Source organism: Chiloscyllium plagiosum, unplaced genomic scaffold (genome assembly GCF_037043375.1).
Source record: "Chiloscyllium plagiosum isolate Xiang-an unplaced genomic scaffold, Cpla_swu_hap1 HiC_scaffold_50, whole genome shotgun sequence".
Classification (NCBI taxonomy): domain Eukaryota; kingdom Metazoa; phylum Chordata; class Chondrichthyes; order Orectolobiformes; family Hemiscylliidae; genus Chiloscyllium; species Chiloscyllium plagiosum.
Window position 1 is genome coordinate 45,358,388 of NW_028270188.1, and position 24,771 is coordinate 45,383,158.

Genomic DNA, 24,771 nt, shown 5'->3' on the forward strand with positions numbered 1-24,771 from the left:
CCTGGATGGTTGGAGATCAGCTGTTGATAGGATGCTCCATTGTGATGTGAAGAGCCTAGAGTGACAAATAACCATTGTTATAAAGTGCAATGATTTGAAAATCACTGGGCGCTCCAAATTTTAACAGGTATCCTCAGAAGTTATAGCAAAGAGTTGATTTTGAACTTGAAATATTTTTCAGTTTGTCATTCATATAAATTCAAATAGTCATTCTTAAATTCATTTTTAATCAGGAGTTAAGTTAATGACAACAAAAGAAGATTATCCAAAGTCCCTGTGTTATTTACGCTTTGATCTGGAAATTCTTTATGGTGTAACACCATGAAAATCAAAGCTTCTTCTCATCATGACAATGATCACAACCCTAAAGTATTTATTGAACTCTTAACTTCAATGTGCGTTTCCTAAAAACTGCTACTCCAGCCAAAAGATGACTGTGGATGTAAATTCAGCAACTGTGTGGACCCATGGAATGTCAACCAGGACAAAATCAGGGAAGTTTTAGAAATTCAAAACAGAAAGACTAAGAGGGTGGAGATCATAAGAAGTTGAAAACTGCCCCTGCTCACTTACTCACCCACTCAGCAGGGAGCCAGCAACTTCAGACCTGTTTGTGGTATATCCTTCCAGGGATATATCAAAATAAAGTTAAAAAACAAATGCAAGTCCAGGTCTTTATTAGCTTTTATTGTCATCTGCTATCAGTTACTAAAAAATTCCCAAGCTTGTGGCCTCCCACTATAGTTTCTGCTGCTTTGTGCGCCTTAGTGACTGAATACTCTCCTTGACTAACCAGTTGTTGTTCAATCTTCTCACAGAGTCCTTCTTTTTGACCAGAATAATTTTTTGCTGAGCATTACAAAACATCTGCTTAAATACCTGCTAGATGAACTAATCATCCCCTCGGTCTATTTTCCCAGCCTCCTTCAAACCTGCATAATTCTGTTTTTCAGTGGCAGCAGCAACTCGAAGGGCGGGAGCATGGACCAGGGGTCTGCTGGGAGCAGTGAGTCACTGATTTGAATTTTAAAAACTTACCTCGAGTGTGGGAGTCCTCCATTTCTGTTTTTCAGCGGCAGCAGCAACTCGAAGGGCGGGAGCTTGGACCAGGGGCCTGCTGGGAGTGGTGAATCACTGATTTGAACTTGTATATTTGAAATCAGAGAGCAGAGATTTCTGGAAAAGGAGGGACTTCTTTTTATTTCCATCCAGCTATATAAGTCAGCTGAACACATGGTTGCAAGGATGATGCAGGAGGGAGGGCTTCAGGTACTTGGATAATTAAGGGTCATTTTAGGGAAGGTGGGACCTCTACAAACAGGAAGGTCTTCACTTGAACCAGAGGGGTACTAATATCCTGGGTGGGAAATTTGGTGGTGCTATTTAGGTGGTTTTAAACTAGTTCAGCAGGGGGATGGGAACCTGCGGTGTCGTTGCAGTGCACAGGAGGATGAGAGTAGGTACTACAGTAACAGGATTTCAGGGTCACAGGAAGGTGCTGGCAGACAGCGAAGTGGTTTGAAGTGTGTCTACTTCAATGCTAGAGTTATCCAAAATAAGGTAGATGAGCTTGCAGCATGGATACATAAATGGGACTTCGATGTTGTGGCCATTTTGGAGACATGGATAGAGCTGGGTGAGGAATGGATGTTGCAGGTTCCAGGGTTTAGATCTTTCATTACGAACAGGCAAGGTGGTAAAGGAGGAGGAGGAGGTGTGGCCTTGTTGGTCAAGGATAGTATAACGCTGGCTGAAAGAACTTTTGACGAGGACTCGTCTACTGAGGTTAGAAACAGGAGAGAAGAGGTCACACTGCTTAAAGTTTTTTATAGGCCTCCGCAGAGTTCCAGGGAGGTGGAGGATAGGATTGGCAAAATTATTCTGGGTAGGAGTGAAAGGAACAGTATGGTAATTATGGGGGACTTTAACTTCCCCAACATTGACTGGAAATGCTATAACGTTAGATGGATCAGTTTTTGTCCAATGTGTACAGGAGGGTTTCCTGACACAGTACATCGAAGGGCCGACAAGCAGGGAGGCCACACTGGATCTGGTGCTTGGCAATGAACCAGGCCAGGTGTTTGATTTAGTTGTAGGCGAACACTTCAGAGATAGTGACCATAATTCAATTACGTTTAGTTTAGCGATGAAAAGGAATAGGTACATGCCACAGGTCAAGAGTTATTGATGGGGCAAGGGCAATTATAATGCGATTAGGCAAGAATTAGGATGGATAGAATGGGGTAACAAAATGCAGGGGATGCAGACAACGGAAATGTGGAGCTCGTTTAAGGAACAGATATTGCATAGGTATATCTTTGTGAGGCAGGGAGGAAGTGATAAGGTAAGGGAACCGTGGTTTACTACAGAAGTTGCATCTCTTGTTAAGCAGAAGGAGGAGGCTTATGTATTGATAAGGCAAGATGGTTCAGATGAGGCTATGGAGAGTTACAGATCAGCTAGGAAGGATTTAAAGAGAGAGTTAATAGGAGCAAAGAGAGGACACGAGCAGTCTTTAGCAAATAGAATAAGGAGAACCCTAAAGCTTTCTATAAGTATGCGACGAATAAAAGGATGACTAGGGTAGGAATAGGGCCAGTCAAAGACAGAAGTGGGAAGTTGAGTGTGGACCCTGTGGAGATCGGAGAGGTGCTAAACGAACATTTCTCATCAGTGTTCGCTCAGGAAAAGGAGAATATTGTAGAGGAGAAGAATGAGGTACAAAATATTAGACTGGAAAAGATCGAGGTTAGTTATGAACAGGTGTTATCAATTCTAGAAGGAGCGAAAGTAGACAAGTGCCTTGGGCCGGATGGGATTTATCCGAGGATTCTCTGGGAAGCTAGAGAGGAGATAGCAGAGCCTTTGGCTTTGATATTTCAGTCGTCATTGTCTACAAGTTTAGTACCAGAGGACTGGAGGATTGCAAATGTTGTGGCCTTATAATCATCTAGCAAGCAACAATTTGATTTCAGCTAGTCAACATGGTTTCGTCAAGGGCTGGTCGTGTTTCACAAACCTCTGAGTTTTTTGAGAAGGTGACCAAGCGTGTTGATGAAAATAGGGCAGTTGACATGGAATACATGGACTTCAGTAAACCCTTTGATAAGGTTCCACATGGTAGGCTGTTGGAGAAAATGCAGAGGCATGGAATGGAGGTTGATTTAGCAGTTTAGATTAGAAACTGGCTTTCTGAAAGAAGGCAGCGAATGGTGGTTGATGGAAAATGTTCAGCCTGGAGTCTGGTTACTAGTGGTGTGTCACAAGGATCTGTTTTGGGACCACTGCTGTTTGTCATTTTAATAAATGACTTAGACGCAGGCATAGGTGGATGGATTAGTAAATTTGCAGATGACACTAAAGTCGGTGAAGTAGAGGGCAGTTTGGAAGAATGTTACAGGTTGCAGGGAGACTTGGATAACTGCAGAATTGGGCTGAGAGGTGGCAAATGAAGTTCAATGCAGCTAAATGTGAGGTGATACACTTTGGGAAGAATAACAGGAAAGCAGAGTACTGGGTCAATGGAAAGATTCTTGGTAGTGTAGATGTGCAGAGGCATCTTGGAGTCCATGTACATAGACCCCTGAAAGTTGCCGCCCAGGTTGATAGTACTGTTAAAAGGCACACAGTGTGTTAGGTTTCATTGGGAGAGAGATTGAGTTTCAGAGCCGCAATATCATGCTGCAACTGTACAAAACGCTAGTGCGGCCACACTTGGAATATTGCGTATAGTTCTGGTCGCCATATTTCGGGAAGGATGTGGAAGCATTGGGAAAGGTGCAAAGGAGATTTACAAGATGTTGCCTGGTCTGGAGGGAAGGTCTTATGAGGAAAGGCTGAGAGGCTTGGGTCTGTTCTCATTGGAAAGAAGGAGGCTAAGAGGGGATTTGATAGAAACATACAAGATGATCAGTGGATTAGATAAGGTAGACAATGAAAGTCTTTTTCCAAGGATGATGATGTCAGCGTGTACGAGGGGGGCATAACTACAAATTGAGGGGTGATAGATTTAAGACAGATGTCAGAGGCAGGTTCTTTACTCAGAGAGTGATAAGGGCGTGGAATGCCCTAACTGCCAATGTAGTCAACTCAGTCACATTAGGGCGATTTAAACAATCCTTGGATAAGCAAATGGATGATGAAGGGATAGTGTAGGGGAATGAGCTGAGAATAATTCACAGGCCAGCTCGACAACGAGGGCCGATGGGCCTGTTCTGCGCTGTATTGTTCTATGTTCTAATTACTTTATATAGGTTGAGGTCACTAGGTGTTGCCCTAGTGGGAGTAAGTCACTAATGAGGTACATGTATGAATATTCTGGAAGAGGGAACTAAATGAAATATTTCCAAGTTTGCTGATGACTCAAAACTGGACAGAAAAGTGGGTTATAAGGAGGATGCAAAGAGGCTTCAAAATGATTTAAACAAATTAGTGGTGGGCAAGCACATGGTAGATGCAGTACAGTGTGGCTAAATGTGAAGATGCACACCGGTGTGAAAAACACAAAGGTAAAGTATTATTTAAATGGTGATTTATTGGGAACTGTGGATGCACAAAGGGATTTGGGTGCCCTTGTACACCGGTCAATTAAAGCAGACATGTAGGTGCAGCAAGCAATTGGTATATTGGTCTTGACTGGAACAGGATTTGAGTCCAGGAGGAGGGATGTCTTACAGTTTTGATCTCCCCACTGAAGAAAGGATCGAGGGAGTGCAGTGGAGGTTCACTAGGCTGATACGAGGGCTGGCAGGATAGTCATATGTAGAGAAATCAGTTGGACTCACCCTGTATTCACTACAGCTTAGAAGGATGAGGGGAGATTTGAAATGTAAAGGATTCTAACAAGGCTGGACAGACTAGATGTCGGGAGTATGTTTTCGTGGGTTGGGGAGTTTAGAAGCAGGGATGCAGTTTCAAGATATGGGATAGGTCAGATAGGACTGAAATGAGGACAAAGTTCTTCAGAGGGTAGTGAACCTGTGACATTATGAACTAAAATAGTTGAATTGGCTGGGTCATTGAGGATATTCATACAGTCTTTCTCCATTTAAAATATATTCAGCTCTTTTATTTTTCCTGCCAAAGTATGTAACCCCACATTATATTCTATCTGCTAAGTTTTTCCCACTTATTTAACCTGTCTATATTCATCTCCGGATTCTGCACGTCACCCTCACTACTTGCCTTCCCACCTATTTTTGTGTTATCCATAAAACTACAGTACATTGACTTCCCTCATCGAAGTTGGCATCTTAGGTTGACACGATGAATAGTACTACTGTCTCACAGCACTAGGAACCCAGATTCAATCCCAGCCTTAGGTGACTGTCTGTGTAGCATGTGCACGTTCTCTCCACATCCGTGGGTTTCCTCTGCGTGCTCCGGCATCTTCCCACGGTCCCAAGATATTTAGATTAGGTTGATTAGTCATGCTCAATTGTCTGTAGTATACTGGTGTGTGCAGGCTAGGTGGGTTAGCCATAGGAAATGTGGAGTTAAGGGAATAGGGTGGGGTCTCTGTCCAGGTGATAGGAGAATAGTTGCAGACTCAATGGGCCAAATGGCCTCTTTCTGCGCTGTAGGGATACTATGATTCTATTAAGGCATTAAAATACATTGCAAATAATTGTGGCCCCAGTAGCGATCTCTGTGGCACTCCACAAGGTATAGGTTGTCATCCTGAAAATGTGCTCCCACATCTTTACTGCAATTGCGTTTTCTATTTTAGTCACTCATCCATCCTTGCCAATATAATGCCATTATACTTAACTCTTATGTTATTAAGTGCCTAATGCATGATACCTTCTCATATCTTTTGGAAATTCAGATATATCTACTGGTTCTTTTTTCTCCAATTCACTCATGGGACATGGGCATCTTTAGCTGGCTAGCATTTATTGGTCATTCCTAGCCTACTTTGAAATATGTGGCTTGCTCGGTCATTTCAGAGGACAGTTGAGAGTCTACTACATTGCTGAGAGTCTGAAATCACATGTAGGCCATACCAGGTAAGGATAGCATACTCCTTTCCCTGATGGACATTAGTGAGCCAGGTGGGTTTTTCTGACAATCAGCAATGATTTCATGGTCATCAGAAGATGCTTAATTCCAGATATGTTTTTAGTGAACTCAAATTCAATCTGCCAGTGGGATTCAAACACGTGTCCTCAGAATATAGCTGAATTCCTGGATCAATAATCTAGCAATACCCTTTTATCTATCCCACCTGTCACCTCCACAAAGAATTCTAAGATTTGTCAGCCATGCTTTTCCTTTTATGAAGTCATGGTGACTCTACTTTGATTCATTAAGCAATTCTAAATGCTCTGTTATTACATTTTTATAATAGACTTTAACAACGACAGATTTTAACTTAATTGGCCTATGGTTACCAGTTTCTCACCTCCCTCTCATTTTGAATAACTGAGACATTGGCAATTTTCCAATCCTCTGGGACACTTTCAGAATCTAAGGACTCTTGGAAGGTTGTTACCAGTGCGTCCAATATCTCTGTCATTATTTCCTTTAAAATCTTAGGATGCAACACAAGTTTTAGGGTACTCAGCAACTTTAGCCCCATTCATTTCCTTAGTACATTCTCTTTAGTGATAGTGTATTTATTCGCAAACCCCACATCCCCTTTGATTATTTTGCATTTTACGAATGCTATTAATGTCCTCCACCTAATAACTGTTGCAAAGTATTCATTCAATTCCTTTGCCATTTCCCCATTCCCAATTATTATTTCCCCAGGCTCATTCTCTAAGGGTGAAAGTGAGGACTGCAGATGCTGGAGATTAGAACTGAGAGGCTTATACTGACTTCGGCCCCTCCTTTTTATACGGTTAACAAAACTTTTACTTTCCATTGTTATATTACATGCTATTTTACTGTCATAGTTTCGCTCTTCCTTTATTTTGGTTGGGTCATTTTTTGTTGGTTTATAAAATGTTGCCAATCTTCCTGTCTGAGTCAGAGTTATACAGCACGGAAACAAACCCTTTGGTTCAACTCATTTATGCAAACCAGATAGCCTAAATTGATCTAGTCCCATTTGCCAGCATGTGGCCCATATCCCTCTAAACCCTTCCTATTTATGTCCAAATGCCTTTGGAATGGTGTAATAGTACCTGCCTCCACCACCTCTTCTGGCAGCTTGTTCCAGATACAAACCACCCTCTAAGTGGAAAAAGTTGCCCGTCAGGTCCATTTTAAAACTTAACCCTCTCATTTTAAAACCTATGCCCACTAGTTTTGGATTCCTCCACCCTGGGAAAAAGACCATCACTATTCACCCTATCCATGCCCCTTATGATTTCATATAACTCTAGAAGGTTACCTCTCAGCTTCTGAAACTCCAGGGAAAAAAGTCTTTTGTCTGTTTTTTTTCCACAAATTTATTATCTTTAACATCCTTGGGTATCTGTGGTTGGTTTATACCCTTCCTAGAATTATTCTTCCTTACTGAAATGTGTTGTTACTGAGTGAGGCACAAACAATTTTCTTAAAAGTTTTCTATAGTTCCTCAACCATCTTTTTCTTTCGCAGTCCACTCCAGCCAGGGGAGGAATGGTGCTAAATCAAATAACTAGACTGTAAAAAGAGCTTTAACTAAACAAGGAGGGGACAGTTCAGGAGGGGAAAATGTAAGCTTACAAGTCAAAAAGGATATGGTGGAACCTGCAGGGCAGCTGTTTTGATAATGATAACTGACTTCTAACTTGACTGCATCTGCTGCTAAAACCCTCATCCATACCTTCACTGCCAGACTTGACAATTGCAATGGATCCTTGGCGAAACTCTCATTCTGCAGACATTTCAGGCCATCCAATTCCACCTGTCATCCAGTGTCATTCACCTACTATTCCTCTCCTTACAGACTAATACTAATTGTTGATGCTAGCCATGATCTGCACTGGTGATTCTCATACCAAATCAGAAAGGCTGTGGCTTCGCACCCACCCCAGAGAGTTGAGCACACAATCTGGGCTAATTCCAGTGAGTACTGAGATTGCATTCAGCTATCAGAAATGCAATGTATGCAATGTATCCCATGAGATGTTAACAAAACCTTTCTTATATTAATAGTAAAAAGAAAGTCAATTTCAAATACAAGATGGTGCCCATTTTATTGCAAACCTGTCAATTTTGCCTAAAAAGCAGGAAAAAAGTCAACTAAAGATGACAACATTTCTGCAAGTACACTTCCAGGATTTCACAAATGACAGGATAAGGTTTACTCACCATTGTGTGGCGTGCGTGGTTGAGAGGCTGAGGCAGTGTGACGCAAGAGGAAGGGTATCACAGTTGATTGTGATGGCTGACCTGAGAGATCACACAACTATGTTCAGTGTGTGCATTAAAGGCTTTGCAAAACAATATTAAAGTATATTAAAGTTGAAAATTTATGGCCAAATAGTTCAGATGGAGTTAAAAGTTAGTTTCTCAATATTCCCTGTCTTCCTACAGGTAAAATGCCCACCTTCAGCTTGATTTGCAAGATTGGCATTAAGAAATAAGCATACAAGAGCAATGATTTTCTGAATTTCTCTCAAGTATGTAATAATAGTAACTGTGGTGTAGTGGCAATCTACCTATCTCTGGGACAGAGTTCCACCGACCCTCGAGGTGTGCCATCACAGATTAAACCTCTCTGCCTCAGTATTTTCCAATATTCTGTTCAGAGCAAGTATGACTTGAACCTGAGCTTCCTGGCCCAGAAGGAGGGTGACTACCACTGTGCCACAAGAGCCCCCTAAAACCTCCCTGCCGAAAAGGAAAACAAATTAATTCACCTCTAGGCTACTGACGCAAGGCTGACATTAAAGGAGTGACCATGTTAGTTTATTTAGGCAACCCAACAATATCATATGTCAGCGCAGACAAATGAGCTAGTAACAAGTGAGAGCAAAGTTAATTCTGCAGAGGCAAATATCTAGGTGAAATGGCTTGGAATCAAAGATAGTCTTGTAAATAATAGTAAGCCAAAAGAAAATGCCATTGATGTTGAAAATCTGAAATAGGACCATCAGCCCGCTGAAAGATCAGCTGCCTGATAAAGTGATAGAGTTACATACCATGAAACAGAACTTTCGGCCCAACTATGGACTCTCAGTGGAGTGTAGCACAAACAGTCAAGTTTCTGGTATCGAGACAGGCTCTAATGTAATGAGGGTTCCAAGTGATTGATTGTGATAGGGAACTCTCTAGTCAGAGGCACTGACAGATGTTTCTGTAGCCAGCAGCAAACAGTCAGAATGATGTGTTGCCTCCCTGGTGCCAAGATCAATGATATCTCAGAGAGGGTGCAGAATATTATCAAAGGGGAGAGAGACCAGCAGGAAGTCATTGTACATATTGGAACTAACCACATAGGAAGGGAAAAGGATGAGATTCTGAAGGGAGAATACAGAAAGTTAGGCAGGAATTAATAAAAAGTCCTCGAGGGTAGTAATACCTGGATTACTCCCGGTGCTGCAAAGTAGTGAGGGTAGGAGTAGGAGGATAGAGCAAATGAATGCGTGGCTTAGGAGCTGGTGCAGGGGAGAAGGGTTCACATTTTTGGATCATTGGAATCTATTCTGGGGTAGAAGTGACCTGTACAAGAAGGATGGATTGTAACTGAATTGGAAGGGGACTAGTATACGAGCAGGGAGCTTTGCCAGAGCTGCTCAGGAGGATTTACAGAGGAATCTTGATTATCCAAATATCAAGTATCCGAATTTCAGATTATCCGAAGATGATCTCAATGTCCCGCAAAAACATTACATCAAAGAGGAAAATGTATTCGGATTACCTGTACTGAAGAACATGTGAAAATGCTGGCAAAAACAAGGAAAGACAGGCACCTCGAGCAACAGCTACTGGAATTTTTTTTAGGTAAGTGTTAGTTACACAGCCGTTTGCAAAAATAAGTGCTTTTCAAGATATTCCTGTCATTTTGCCAGGCCATTCATGAAAAAAACGGCTGAGAAAGTGCGAAGCGGTGCTTCTGTCTTTTTATCACAACAGTGAGTTCACAGAAACTGACAAATACTCTTGTGATCATACAAGCTGTTCGGGACCTTGGTTAACGCTGGGATTTCATATATTTTTGTGATGGTAAGGGTTTAGTTCTTCTCAGTTTAACCCGTAATTTGCAGAATGCAAAGATTAGTTTGTTTAAATAGCAGACTCATTGAAATTATAGATTTAAAACTCTCTTGTAGAGCACAGCATTAGATCAGTATGGCTTCCCTTGTTAAAGGTCAAATCAATTATCCAAATAATCAATTGCGCGAATAAAATAGTGCCCGCCCATCTCATTCAGATAATTGAGGTTCCGCTGTAAACCAGTATGGTGGGGAGAAGGGACCCAGGGAAATAATGAGGAAAGAGATTGTTCTGAGACTGGTACAGTCGGGAAAGGGAGTGAGTCAAACAGTCAGGGCAGGCAGGAAGAAGGTAGGATAAATAAATTAAACAGCATTTCCTTCAATGCAAGAGGCCTAACAGGGAAGGCAGATGAACGCAGGGAATAGTTAAGGACATGGAACTGGAATATTATAGCAATTACAGAAATGTGGTTCAGGGATGGACAAGACTAGCAGCTTAATATTCCAGGATACAAATGCTACACAAAGGGTAGCAAGGGGTGCAAGACAGGAGGGGGAGCGGTGTTTTTGATAAAGGATAGCTTTACTGCTGTACTTAGGGAGGATATTCCTGGGAATACATCCAGGAAAGGTACTTAGGTAGAACTAAGAAATAAGAAAGGGATGATCATCTTATTGGGGTTGTATTATAGACCCCCTATAGTCAGCAGGAAATTGAGAAACAAATTTGTAAGGAGATTTCAGTTACCTAAAAGAATAATAAAGTGGTTATGGTAGGGGATTTTAACTTTCCAAACACAGTATTATAAAGATGAAGGCACGTATTGTACCTTTAAGAGAGGGTGAAAGTTGAAAAGCAGGCAAGCACTGGTCATAAGACAGACTAGCAGGCACAAAGTGTACTAGACAATTTGAAGATGTAACATTTGGCTGTAACCTAGATATATGAATTGTTTTCGCAGCAGTTCGAATTTAACCAGTTTAAATTATGCCCCAAGATATTAAAACCCAATCGAATTTGAATTTTACTGTTTTGACAACATTGAAACAATGAGATGACCCGATGTTTGGGTTTATAAAAAAAAAAGCATTTTGGACAGTTAGGCAGAGAAAAAAACACCTCCTGCCATCGAAAGACTGCTATTCAAAAACACTCACTAAAAAGGTAACTTTTCCATATGGAACATCTTTGCAGCAGAAGACTGAAGACGACCCAGGGAGTTCTACAAACAAGAGGAGGATTGACACCGGAGACGACAACTGCTCTCTGGTTGTAAAAACTGATTGCTGTAAATTTAATAGGGGCTTTATCGGATCAGTATATTGTTATAGACTGGGAGGGAGATAACAAATCTTTAAGAGAAAGGAGACTTAGAGCTATAAATAGCTACTGTTTAATGTTCACTTTTGGAGTTAAAGAAGAAAATTGTTATTTTTTTCTTTAAATAGTGGAATTTGGGTAGTTCTCCGTCACTCATACTTTAACAGATTACAAAGCAAGGTGAGCTTTACTGTGTGTTTGGTTTAATTAATAGGAGGGTTTACTGTCATGTTCTAACAATAGACTGGGACTGCCATAGTGTTAAGGGTTTAGATGGAGAGTAATTTGTTAAGTGTGTACAAGAAAACGTTTGGATTCAGTATGTGGATGTACCTATGAGACAAAGTGCAAACTTGACCTACTCATGGGAAATAAGGCAGGGCAGGTCACTCAGGTGTCAATGGTGGAGCACATCGACATATATCACAGGCGAGGTGTCGAAGACTGGAGGTTGCTAATGTGGTACCACCATGTAAAAAAGGTGGTAAGGACAAGCCAGGGAACTATAGACCAGTGAGCCTGATGTCAGTGGTGGGAAAGTTGTGGAGGGAATCCTGAGGGAAGGATTTACACCCACTTGGAAAGGGAAGGACTGATCAGGGACAGTCAGCATGTCTTTGTGCATGGGAAATCATGTCTCACAAACTTGACTGAGATTTCTGAAGAAGTAACAAAGAGGATTGATGAGGACAGAGCAGTAGATGTAAATTATATGAACTTCAGTAAGGTGTTTGACAAGATTCTCCATGGGAGACTGGTTAGCAAGGTTAGATCTCATGGTTAGCAAGTTTAGATCTCATAGAATACATGGAGAACTAGCCATTTGGATACAGAACTGGCTGAAAGGTAGAAGATAGAGGGTGGTGGTGGAGGGTTGCTTTTCGGACTGGAGACTTGTGACCAGTGAAGTGCCACAAGGACCGTGCTGGGTCCTCTACATTTTGTCATTTATATAAATGATTTGGATGTGAACATAGGAGATGTAGTTAGTAGGTTTGCAGATGACAGCAAAATTGGAGGTGTAGTGGGCAGCGAAGGAGAGTACTTCAGGGTACAATGGGATCTTGATCAGATGGGCCAATGGGCTGAGGAGTGGCAGAACGAGTTTAATTTAGATAAATGTGAGGTGCTACATTTTGGAAAAGCAAATCAGAGCAGAACTTATACTTAATGGTAAGGTCCTGGGGAGCGTTGCTGAACAAAGAAACCTTGGAGTGCAGATTCACAGTTCCTTGAAAGTAGAGTCACAGCTACATAGGATAGCGAAGGCAGCGTTTGGTATGCTTTCCTTTATTGGTTAGGGTATTGAGTATAGGTCACGTTGCAGCTGTACAGGACATTGGTTAGGCCACTTTTGGAATATTGCAGACAATTGTGGTCTCCCTCCTAGTGGAATGATCTTGTGAAACTTGAAAGGGTGCAGAAAAGATTTGCAAGGACGTTGCCAGGGTTGGATGGTTTGAGCTATAGGGAGAGGCTGAAGAAGCTGGGACTTTTCCCTGGAGTGTCGGAGGCTGAGGGGTGACCTTACAGAGATTTATAAAATTATGAGGGGCATGGATAGGATAAATAGACAAAGTCCCTTCCCTGGGGTGGGGCAGTCCAGAACTAGAAGGCATAGGTTTAAGATGAGAGGGGAAAGACATAAAAGGGACCTAAGGGGCAACCTTTTCACGCAGAGGGTGGTGCGCTTATGGAATGAGCTGCCAAAGGAAGTGATTAGATTAGATTAGATTAGATTAGATTAGATTACTTACAGTGTGGAAACAGGCCCTTCGGCCCAACAAGTCCACACCGACCCGCTGAAGCGCAACCCACCCATTCCCGTACATTTACCCCTTACCTAACACTTCAGGCAATTTAGCATGGCCAATTCACCTGACCTGCACATCTTTGGACTGTGGGAGGAAACCGGAGCACCCGGAGGAAACCCACGCAGACACGGGGAGAATGTGCAAACTCCACACAGTCAGTCGCCTGAGTGGTGGAGGCTGGTAAAATTACAGCATTTAAAAGGCACCTGATGGATATACGAATAAGAAGGGTTTAGAGGGACATGGGCCAAGTGCTGGCAAATGGAACCAGATTCGGTTAGAATATCCGGTCGGCATGGACAAGTTTGACCAAAGGGTCTGTTTCTGTGCTGTACATCTGTATGACTCCATGCTGGGCAGGTTTTACAACCTGAACTCGTCCCATTAGCCTGTGTTTGTCCAATATCCTTCTAAACCTTTCCTATCAGAGTTTCTGCGTGGAATTGGGTTTCCTCCAGATGCTCCAGTGTGCTCCCACTGTCCAATGATGTGCAGATTAGGTGGATTGGCCATGCTAAATTGCCCAGTGTCCAGGGTTAGGTGCATTAGTCATGCAAAATGCATGATTCAGAAGATCATGTCAAAGGTGAACCTTTCAGTTCTGAAAGCATACAGGGATTCAACATGGGTGCTTTGTCAGGATTTACAGTCTGGCCAAGGGAAACACAGAACAATGCTTTGTCTGTGATGTTCAGTGAGGAATTGCAATCACAGAATTGTTATAGTGCAGCAGGTAGCCATTCAGTTCATTGTGCCTCAACTGTTTTAGCCACCACTATAGACACCCTTGTTTTCATTAAAGCTTGCTACTTTGCATCATGCAGATCTGAAGAGCCCACCCTTCCCTCCAGCAGAGACAGGCATGTTTGCACAAATGCCAGTTTGCTGTGCTTGACAAGTTCAGACAGTGTAGCATCAGCACCTGGAGATAAAGTCAAGTTTTGTTCAGTTCCCCATCCAAATGTCTTTTAAATGATATAACTGTACCTGCCTCTACCAATTCCTCTGGCAGCTTGTTCCATATATGTAACACACTCTGTGTGAGAAGGTATCCCTCAGATCCCTTTTAAGTCTTTCCCCTCTCATCATAAACCTATGCCCTCTAGTTTTAGACTCCCCATCCTAACGAAAAGACCTTGGCTATTCACTTTATATATGCCCCTCATGATTTTATAAACCCTCAGCCTCCTCTGCTCCAGGGAAAGAAGTCCCAGCCCATCCAGCTATTAACTGTAACTCAAACATTTCAGTCTCGGCAACATCCTTGAAAATCTTTTTGGCATCCTTTCCAGTTTAGTAACTTCCTTCCAAGAGCAGGGTGATCGGAATTGTACACAGTACTCCAACTTGGGCCTTACCAACATCTTGTACAGCTGTAACATGGCGCCCCAACTCCTGTACACAATGCTCTGACCAATAAAGCTAAATGTGCCAAACGCTTTCTTCATCACTCTGTCTACCTGTGATGCTACTTTGAAGAATTATGTATCTGCATCCCTAAGTCTCTCTGTTCGGCAACACTCCCCATGGCCCCACCATTTACTCTTTAAGTCCTACCCTGATTTGTCCTAATGAAAAGCAAAACCTCACATTTAGCTACATTAATCGCCACCTGCCATTCCTCAGCCCACTTGATCAAGATCCCTTTGTACTCTTAGCCTTCGTCAATGTCCACAATACAGGTAAACAATCCTTTAGCCGAAATTCTGAAATCCAAAAAGCTCCAAAGTTTTTTTGTGAAGATTTTTTCTCATTAACAAGATTATTTGGCCAAGTTAACTCAAGTTGACACCCATTCGATGCGTGCCACTCAGATACAACGTCAGGGGGCGTGGCCCAGCACTGGCTGGCCTCAATTCTCTCTCAAGGCCCGTTTTACTAAGTGAGTCTGCTCCTCTGGTAAGATTTTCAAAACTTTCGCCATCAAACTATCACTTCTTCTGAAATTTGAAAAATTCTGAATTCCAAAAACCAGCTGGTCCCGAGCGTTTCAGATGAAGGATTGTGCACCTGCACCACCAATTTTGGTGTTATCCACAAACTTATCAACCACGCCTCCTACCAGGTTGTAAATTTGCTCGCTCAACTGTTAGATTCGTTCTCAGGAGTTTTGTCCCCATGCTCAGTAGTCTGGTGAAGCTACAGTGCGCATCACGTAACAATCGCCAGAAGGATGTTCCCTCCCAGTTGGGGATCATTGTAGCCGTCAGGGGCATTTGGCCTTGGTGACTATCCTTCAAGGTTGACTTTGGGATACGCAATAATGTAAAGTGGCTGAGCAGACGCTGATAGCAAAGTTCGGTACCCATGAGGATGGCCTCAACCAGGACCTGGGTTCATGTCACGCTGCAGGTGACCCACTACATTTTATCCTGTTCGGGAGCAGCGGAAGACAGAGTGGAGGTGACATGGAGATCAGGAGAATATCGGGAAGGTAAGGACTTGGTATATATTTAGGTAGCGGCTAAATCCGAGATACTACACGTGTAGTATCTCTCTACCGCCCCCTCTCCTCGAACCAGAAGAAAAAGACTCTGTACAGTAAGGTTTTTGTTTTTACTTTTTCTTTTCTTACATATATTTAAGTGTATTGTTTGGTTTTAGTTAGTTGATATAAAGCTAAGGCTTACAATGGTAGGGGACCTCAGACCGGTGGCATGTGCTTCTTGCTTGATGTGGGAGCTTAGGAACGTGGTTGATGTTTCTGACTCTTACACTTGCAAGAATTGTATCCAGCAGCAGCTCTTGTTTGACCACATGACGGCTCTGAGCTGCAGATGGACTCACTGTGGAGCATCCGCGATGCTGAGGAAGTCATGGATAGCATGTTTAGTGAACTAGTCACACCGCATATTAGAAGTGCTGAGGGAGACAATGAATAGATGACCAAAAGGCAGAAAAAGAGGAGGAAGGCAGTGTCCCTTGTGGTCATTTCCCTCCAAACGAGGTACACCGTTTTGGATACTGTTAGGGGTGGTGGCTCACCAGGGGACGGCAGTTGCCAAGAGCATTTCACTGTGGCGGGCACTGCTGACCAGAAGGGAGGGAAAAAGACCCGTAGGGCCATAGTCATAAGGGATTCGATTGTAAGGGGAGTAGGTAGGCGGCTCTGTGGGTGAAAACGGGACGCCTGGATGGTATGCTGCTCCCCATATGCTCGGGTCAGAGATGTCACTGATCGGCTGCAGAGCTTTTTAAAAGGGGAGGGTGAACAGCCAGTTGTCTGGGTATATAGAGGCAGCAAAGATACAAATAAAAAACGAGATACGTCCTGAAAGGAAAAGTCAGGGAGCTTGGAGAGCAGTTAAAAAGGAGGACCTCAAAGGTACCGATCTCGGGATTACTACCAGTGCAACGCATACACACACCCCATTCACACCTCATACACAGACAAACCCCGCTCCCCACACACACACCCTCTCATACATACACATGCCCCCTCTTACACACACGCACCGCTCTCTCACACACGTGACCTCTCTCTCTCACACACACGCCCCCTCTCATACACACACACACACACGCAACCTCTAATACACACACCCTCCCCTCTCAAACACACACCCTCCCCTCTCAAACACACACACCCCCCTCTCATACACACACACGCCCCCTCTCATATACACACACCCCTCTCATACACACACACGCCCCCTCTCATATACACACACACGCCCCACTCATACACACACCCCACTCACATACACACACACACACACCCCTCTCGTACACACACACACACCCCTCTCGTACACACACACACACCCCTCTCGTACACACACACACACCCCTCTCGTACACACACACACACCCCTCTCGTACACACACACACACCCCTCTCGTACACACACACACACCCCTCTCGTACACACACACACACCCCTCTCGTACACACACACACACCCCTCTCGTACACACACACACACCCCTCTCGTACACACACACACCCCTCTCGTACACACACACACACACCCCTCTCGTACACACACACACACACCCCTCTCGTACACACACACACACACCCCTCTCGTACACACACACACACACCCCTCTCGTACACACACACACACACCCCTCTCGTACACACACACACACACCCCTCTCGTACACACACACACACCCCTCTCGTACACACACACACACCCCTCTCGTACACACACACACACCCCTCTCATACACACACACCCCTCTCATACACACACACCCCTCTCATACACACACACCCCTCTCATACACACACACCCCTCTCATACACACACACCCCTCTCATACACACACACCCCTCTCATACACACACACCCCTCTCATACACACACACCCCTCTCATACACACACACCCCTCTCATACACACACACCCCTCTCATACATAGACCCCTCTCATACACACACCCATCTCATACACACACACACACATACCCCTCTCATACACACACACCCCTCTTATACACACACGCCCCGCGTCACATACACACACCCCCCCTCTCATACACACACACGCCCCCTCTCATATACACACACACCCCCCCTCTCATACACACACACCCCCCCTTTCAAACACACACACACCCCCTTTCAAACACACACACACACACCCCTCTCATACACACCCCTCTCATACACACCCCTCTCATACACACACACACCCCTCTCATACACACACACACCCCTCTCATACACACACACACCCCTCTCATACACACACACACCCCTCTCATACACACACACACCCCTCTCATACACACACACACCCCTCTCATACACACACACCCCTCTCATACACACACACCCACCCATCTCATACACACACACACACACCCACCCCTCTCATACACACACACACACACCCCTCTCATACACACACACACCCCTCTCATACACACACACACCCCTCTCACACACACACCCCTCTCATACACACACACACACCCCTCTCATACACACACACCCCTCTCATACACACACACACCCCTCTCATACACACACACACACCCCTCTCTCATACACACACACACCCCTCTCATACACACACACACCCCTCTCATACACACACACACCCCTCTCATACACACACACACCCCTCTCATACACACCGCCCCCCTCACATACACACACACCCCCTCTCATATACACACACACACCCCTCTCATACACACACACACCTCTCTCATACACACACACCCCTCTCTCATACACACACACCCCTCTCTCATACACACACACCCCTCTCATACACACCGCCCCCCTCACATACACACACACCCCCTCTCATATACACACACACACCTCTCTCATACACACACACACCTCTCTCATACACACACACACCTCTCTCATACACACACACACCCCTCTCTCATACACACACACCCCTCTCTCATACACACACACCCCTGTCTCATACACGCACACCCCTCCCATACACACACGCACACCCCTCTCATACACACACGCACACCCCTCTCATACACACACGCACACCCCTCTCATACACACACGCACACCCCTCTCATACACACACGCACACCCCTCTCATACACACACGCACACCCCTCTCATACACACACGCACACCCCTCTCATACACACACGCACACCCCTCTCATACACATACACACACCCCTCTCATACACACACCCCTCTCATACACACACACACCCCTCTCATACACACACACACCCCTCTCATACACACACACACCCCTCTCATACACACACACACACCCCTCTCATACACACACACACACCCCTCTCATACACACACACACACCCCTCTCATACACACACACACACCCCTCTCATACACACACACACACCCCTCTCATACACACACACACACCCCTCTCATACACACACACACACCCCTCTCATACACACACACACACCCCTCTCATACACACACACACACCCCTCTCATACACACACACACACCCCTCTCATACACACATACACACACACACCCCTCTCATACACACACACACACCCCTCTCATACACACACACACACCCCTCTCATACACACACCCCTCTCATACACACACACACACCCCTCTCATACACACACACACACCCCTCTCATACACACACACACACCCCTCTCATACACACACACACACACACCCCTTCATACACACACACACACACACACCCCTCTCATACACACACACACACCCCTCTCATACACACACACACCCCTCTCATACACACACACACCCCTCTCATACACACACACACCCCTCTCATACACACACACACCCCTCTCATACACACACACACCCCTCTCATACACACACACACCCCTCTCATACACACACACACCCCTCTCATACACACACACCCCTCTCATACACACACACCCCTCTCATACACACACACACACCCCTCTCATACACACACACACACCCCTCTCATACACACACACACACCCCTCTCATACACACACACACCCCTCTCATACACACACACACACCCCTCTCATACACACACACACACCCCTCTCATACACACACACACACCCCTCTCATACACACACACACACCCCTCTCATACACACACACACACCCCTCTCATACACACACACACACCCCTCTCATACACACACACACACCCCTCTCATACACACACACACACCCCTCTCATACACACACACACACCCCTCTCATACACACACACACACACACCCCTCTCATACACACACACACACCCCTCTCATACACACACACACACCCCTCTCATACACACACACACCCCTCTCATACACACACACACACCCCTCTCATACACACACACACACCCCTCTCATACACACACACACACCCCTCTCATACACACACACACACCCCTCTCATACACACACACACCCCTCTCATACACACACACACCCCTCTCATACACACACACACCCCTCTCATACACACACACACACCCCTCTCATACACACACACACCCCTCTCATACACACACACACACCCCTCTCATACACACACACACACCCCTCTCATACACACACACACACCCCTCTCATACACACACACACACCCCTCTCATACACACACACACACCCCTCTCATACACACACACACACCCCTCTCATACACACACACACCCCTCTCATACACACACACACCCCTCTCATACACACACACACCCCTCTCATACACACACACACCCCTCTCATACACACACACACACCCCCCTCTCATACACACACACACACCCCCCTCTCATACACACACACACACCCCTCTCATACACACACACACACCTCTCTCATACACACACACACACCCCTCTCATACACACACACACCCCTCTCATACACACACACACCCCTCTCATACACACACACACACACACCCCTCTCATACACACACACACACACACCCCTCTCATACACACACACACCCCTCTCATACACACACACACTCCTCTCATACACAGCGCCCCATACACACACACCCCCTCTCATACACACACACACACCCCTCTCATACACACACACACACCCTCTCATACACACACGCACACCCTCTCATACACACACGCACACCCCCCCCATACACACACACCCCTCTCATACACACACACACACACCCTCATACACACACACACACACCCTCATACACACACACACGCCCTCATACACACACACACGCCCTCATACACACACACACGCCATACACACAAACACCCGCCCATACACACACACACCCCCTCTCATACACACACACACCCCTCTCATACACACACACACACCCCTCTCATACACACACACACACCCCTCTCATACACACACACACACACCCCTCTCATACACACACACACACCCCTCTCATACACACACACACACACCCCTCTCATACACATACACACACCCCTCTCATACACATACACACACCCCTCTCATACACATACACACACCCCTCTCATACACATACACACACCCCTCTCATACACACACACACCCCTCTCATACACACACACACCCCTCTCATACACACACACACCCCTCTCATACACACACACACCCCTCTCATACACACACACACCCCTCTCATACACACACACCCCTCTCATACACACACACCCCTCTCATACACACACACAGACCCCTCTCATACACACACACAGACCCCTCTCATACACACACACAGACCCCTCTCATACACACACACAGACCCCTCTCATACACACACACAGACCCCTCTCATACACACACACAGACCCCTCTCATACACACACACCCACCCCTCTCATACACACACACCCACCCCTCTCATACACACACACCCACCCCTCTCATACACACACACACACCCCTCATACACAGCGCCCCATACACACACCCCCGTCTCATACACACACACCCCTCTCATACACACACACACACCCCTCTCATACACACACACACCCCTCTCATACACACACACCCCTCTCCTACACACACACACACACCCCTCTCCTACACACACACACACACCCCTCTCCTACACACACACACACACCCCTCTCCTACACACACACACACACCCCTCTCCTACACACACACACACACCCCTCTCCTACACACACACACACACACCCCTCTCCTACACACACACACACACCCCTCTCCTACACACACACACACACCCCTCTCCTACACACACACACCCCTCTCCTACACACACACACACACCCCTCTCCTACACACACACACACACCCCTCTCCTACACACACACACACACCCCTCTCCTACACACACACACACACCCCTCTCCTACACACACACACACCCCTCTCCTACACACACACACACACCCCTCTCCTACACACACACACACACCCCTCTCCTACACACACACACACCCCTCTCCTACACACACACACACCCCTCTCCTACACACACACACACCCCTCTCCTACACACACACACACACCCCTCTCCTACACACACACACACACACCCCTCTCCTACACACACACCCCTCTCATACACACACACACACCCCTCTCATACACACACACACACACCCCTCTCATACACACACACACACACCCCTCTCATACACACACACACACACCCCTCTCATACACACACACACACACCCCTCTCATACACACACACACACACCCCTCTCATACACACACACACACCCCTCATACACAGCGCCCCATACACACACCCCCGTCTTATACACACACACCCCCTCTCATACACACACACCCCTCTCATACACACACACACACCCCTCTCATACACACACACCCACCCCTCTCATACACACACACCCACCCCTCTCATACACACACACCCACACCTCTCATACACACACACCCACCCCTCTCATACACACACACCCACACCTCTCATACACACACACACCCCTCTCATACACACACACACCCCTCTCATACACACACACACCCCTCTCATACACACACACACCCCTCTCATACACACACACACCCCTCTCATACACACACACCCCTCACATACACACACACCCCTCTCATACACACACACACCCCTCTCATACACACACACACACCCCTCTCATACACACACACACACCCCTCTCATACACACACACACACCCCTCTCATACACACACACACACCTCTCATGCACACAGACCCCTCTCATACACACACACAGACCCCTCTCATACACACACACAGACCCCTCTCATACACACACACAGACCCCTCTCATACACACACACAGACCCCTCTCATACACACACACAGACCCCTCTCATACACACACACCCACCCCTCTCATACACACACACCCACCCCTCTCATACACACACACCCACCCCTCTCATACACACACACCCACACCTCTCATACACACACACCCCTCTCATACACACACACAGACCCCTCTCATACACACACCTCTCATGCACACACACACACCCCTCTCATACACACACACACCCCTCTCATACACACACACACCCCTCTCATACACACACACACCCCTCTCATACACACACACCCCTCTCATACACACACACCCCTCTCATACACACACACCCCTCTCATACACACACACACACACACCCCTCTCATACATACACACACACACACCCCTCTCATACATACACACACACACACCCCTCTCATACATACACACACACACACCCCTCTCATACATACACACACACACACCCCTCTCATACATACACACACACACACCCCTCTCATACATACACACACACACACCCCTCTCATACATACACACACACACACCCCTCTCATACATACACACACACACACCCCTCTCATACATACACACACACACACCCCTCTCATACATACACACACACACACCCCTCTCATACATACACACACACACACCCCTCTCATACATACACACACACACACCCCTCTCATACATACACACACACACACCCCTCTCATACATACACACACACACACCCCTCTCATACATACACACACACACACCCCTCTCATACATACACACACACACACCCCTCTCATACATACACACACACCACTCTCATACATACACACACACCACTCTCATACATACACACACACCACTCTCATACATACACACACACACACACCCCTCTCATACATACACACACACACACACACCCCTCTCATACATACACACACACACACACACCCCTCTCATACATACACACACACACACCCCTCTCATACATACACACACACACACCCCTCTCATACATACACACACACACACCCCTCTCATACATACACACACACACACACCCCTCTCATACATACACACACACACACACACCCCTCTCATACATACACACACACACACACACCCCTCTCATACATACACACACACACACCCCTCTCATACATACACACACACACACCCCTCTCATACATACACACACACACACACCCCTCTCATACATACACACACACACACCCCTCTCATACATACACACACACACACCACTCTCCTACACACACACACACACACCCCTCTCCTACACACACACACACACACCCCTCTCCTATACACACACACACACACCCCTCTCCTACACACACACACACACCCCTCTCCTACACACACACACACACCCCTCTCCTACACACACACACACACCCCTCTCCTACACACACACACACCCCTCTCCTACACACACACACACCCCTCTCCTACACACACACACACACCCCTCTCCTACACACACACACACCCCTCTCCTACACACACACCCCTCTCCTACACACACACACCCCTCTCCTACACACACACACCCCTCTCCTACACACACACACACCCCTCTCCTACACACACACACACACACCCCTCTCCTACACACACACACACACCCCTCTCCTACACACACACACACCCCTCTCCTACACACACACACACCCCTCTCCTACACACACACACCCCTCTCCTACACACACACCCCTCTCCTACACACACACACACCCCTCTCCTACACACACACACCCCTCTCCTACACACACACACCCCTCTCCTACACACACACACACCCCTCTCCTACACACACACACACACACCCCTCTCC

The 24,771-nt window shown here is 46.1% G+C and overlaps 1 protein-coding gene across 3 annotated transcripts in view; it reads right to left on the reverse strand.

The window, feature by feature from the left end:
- LOC122544738 (SMAD family member 4) overlaps window positions 1-24,771 on the reverse strand; it is a 169,307-nt gene that overhangs the window by 30,726 nt on the left and 113,810 nt on the right. For all 3 annotated transcript variants that reach the window (XM_043684044.2, XM_043684045.2, XM_087985048.1), the window contains 2 exons: window positions 8,245-8,325; window positions 2-55 (listed from right to left, as the gene is read on the reverse strand). In XM_043684044.2, coding sequence (XP_043539979.2) covers window positions 2-55; window positions 8,245-8,325 — 135 coding nt within the window. The remainder of the gene's footprint in view (window position 1; window positions 56-8,244; window positions 8,326-24,771) is intronic.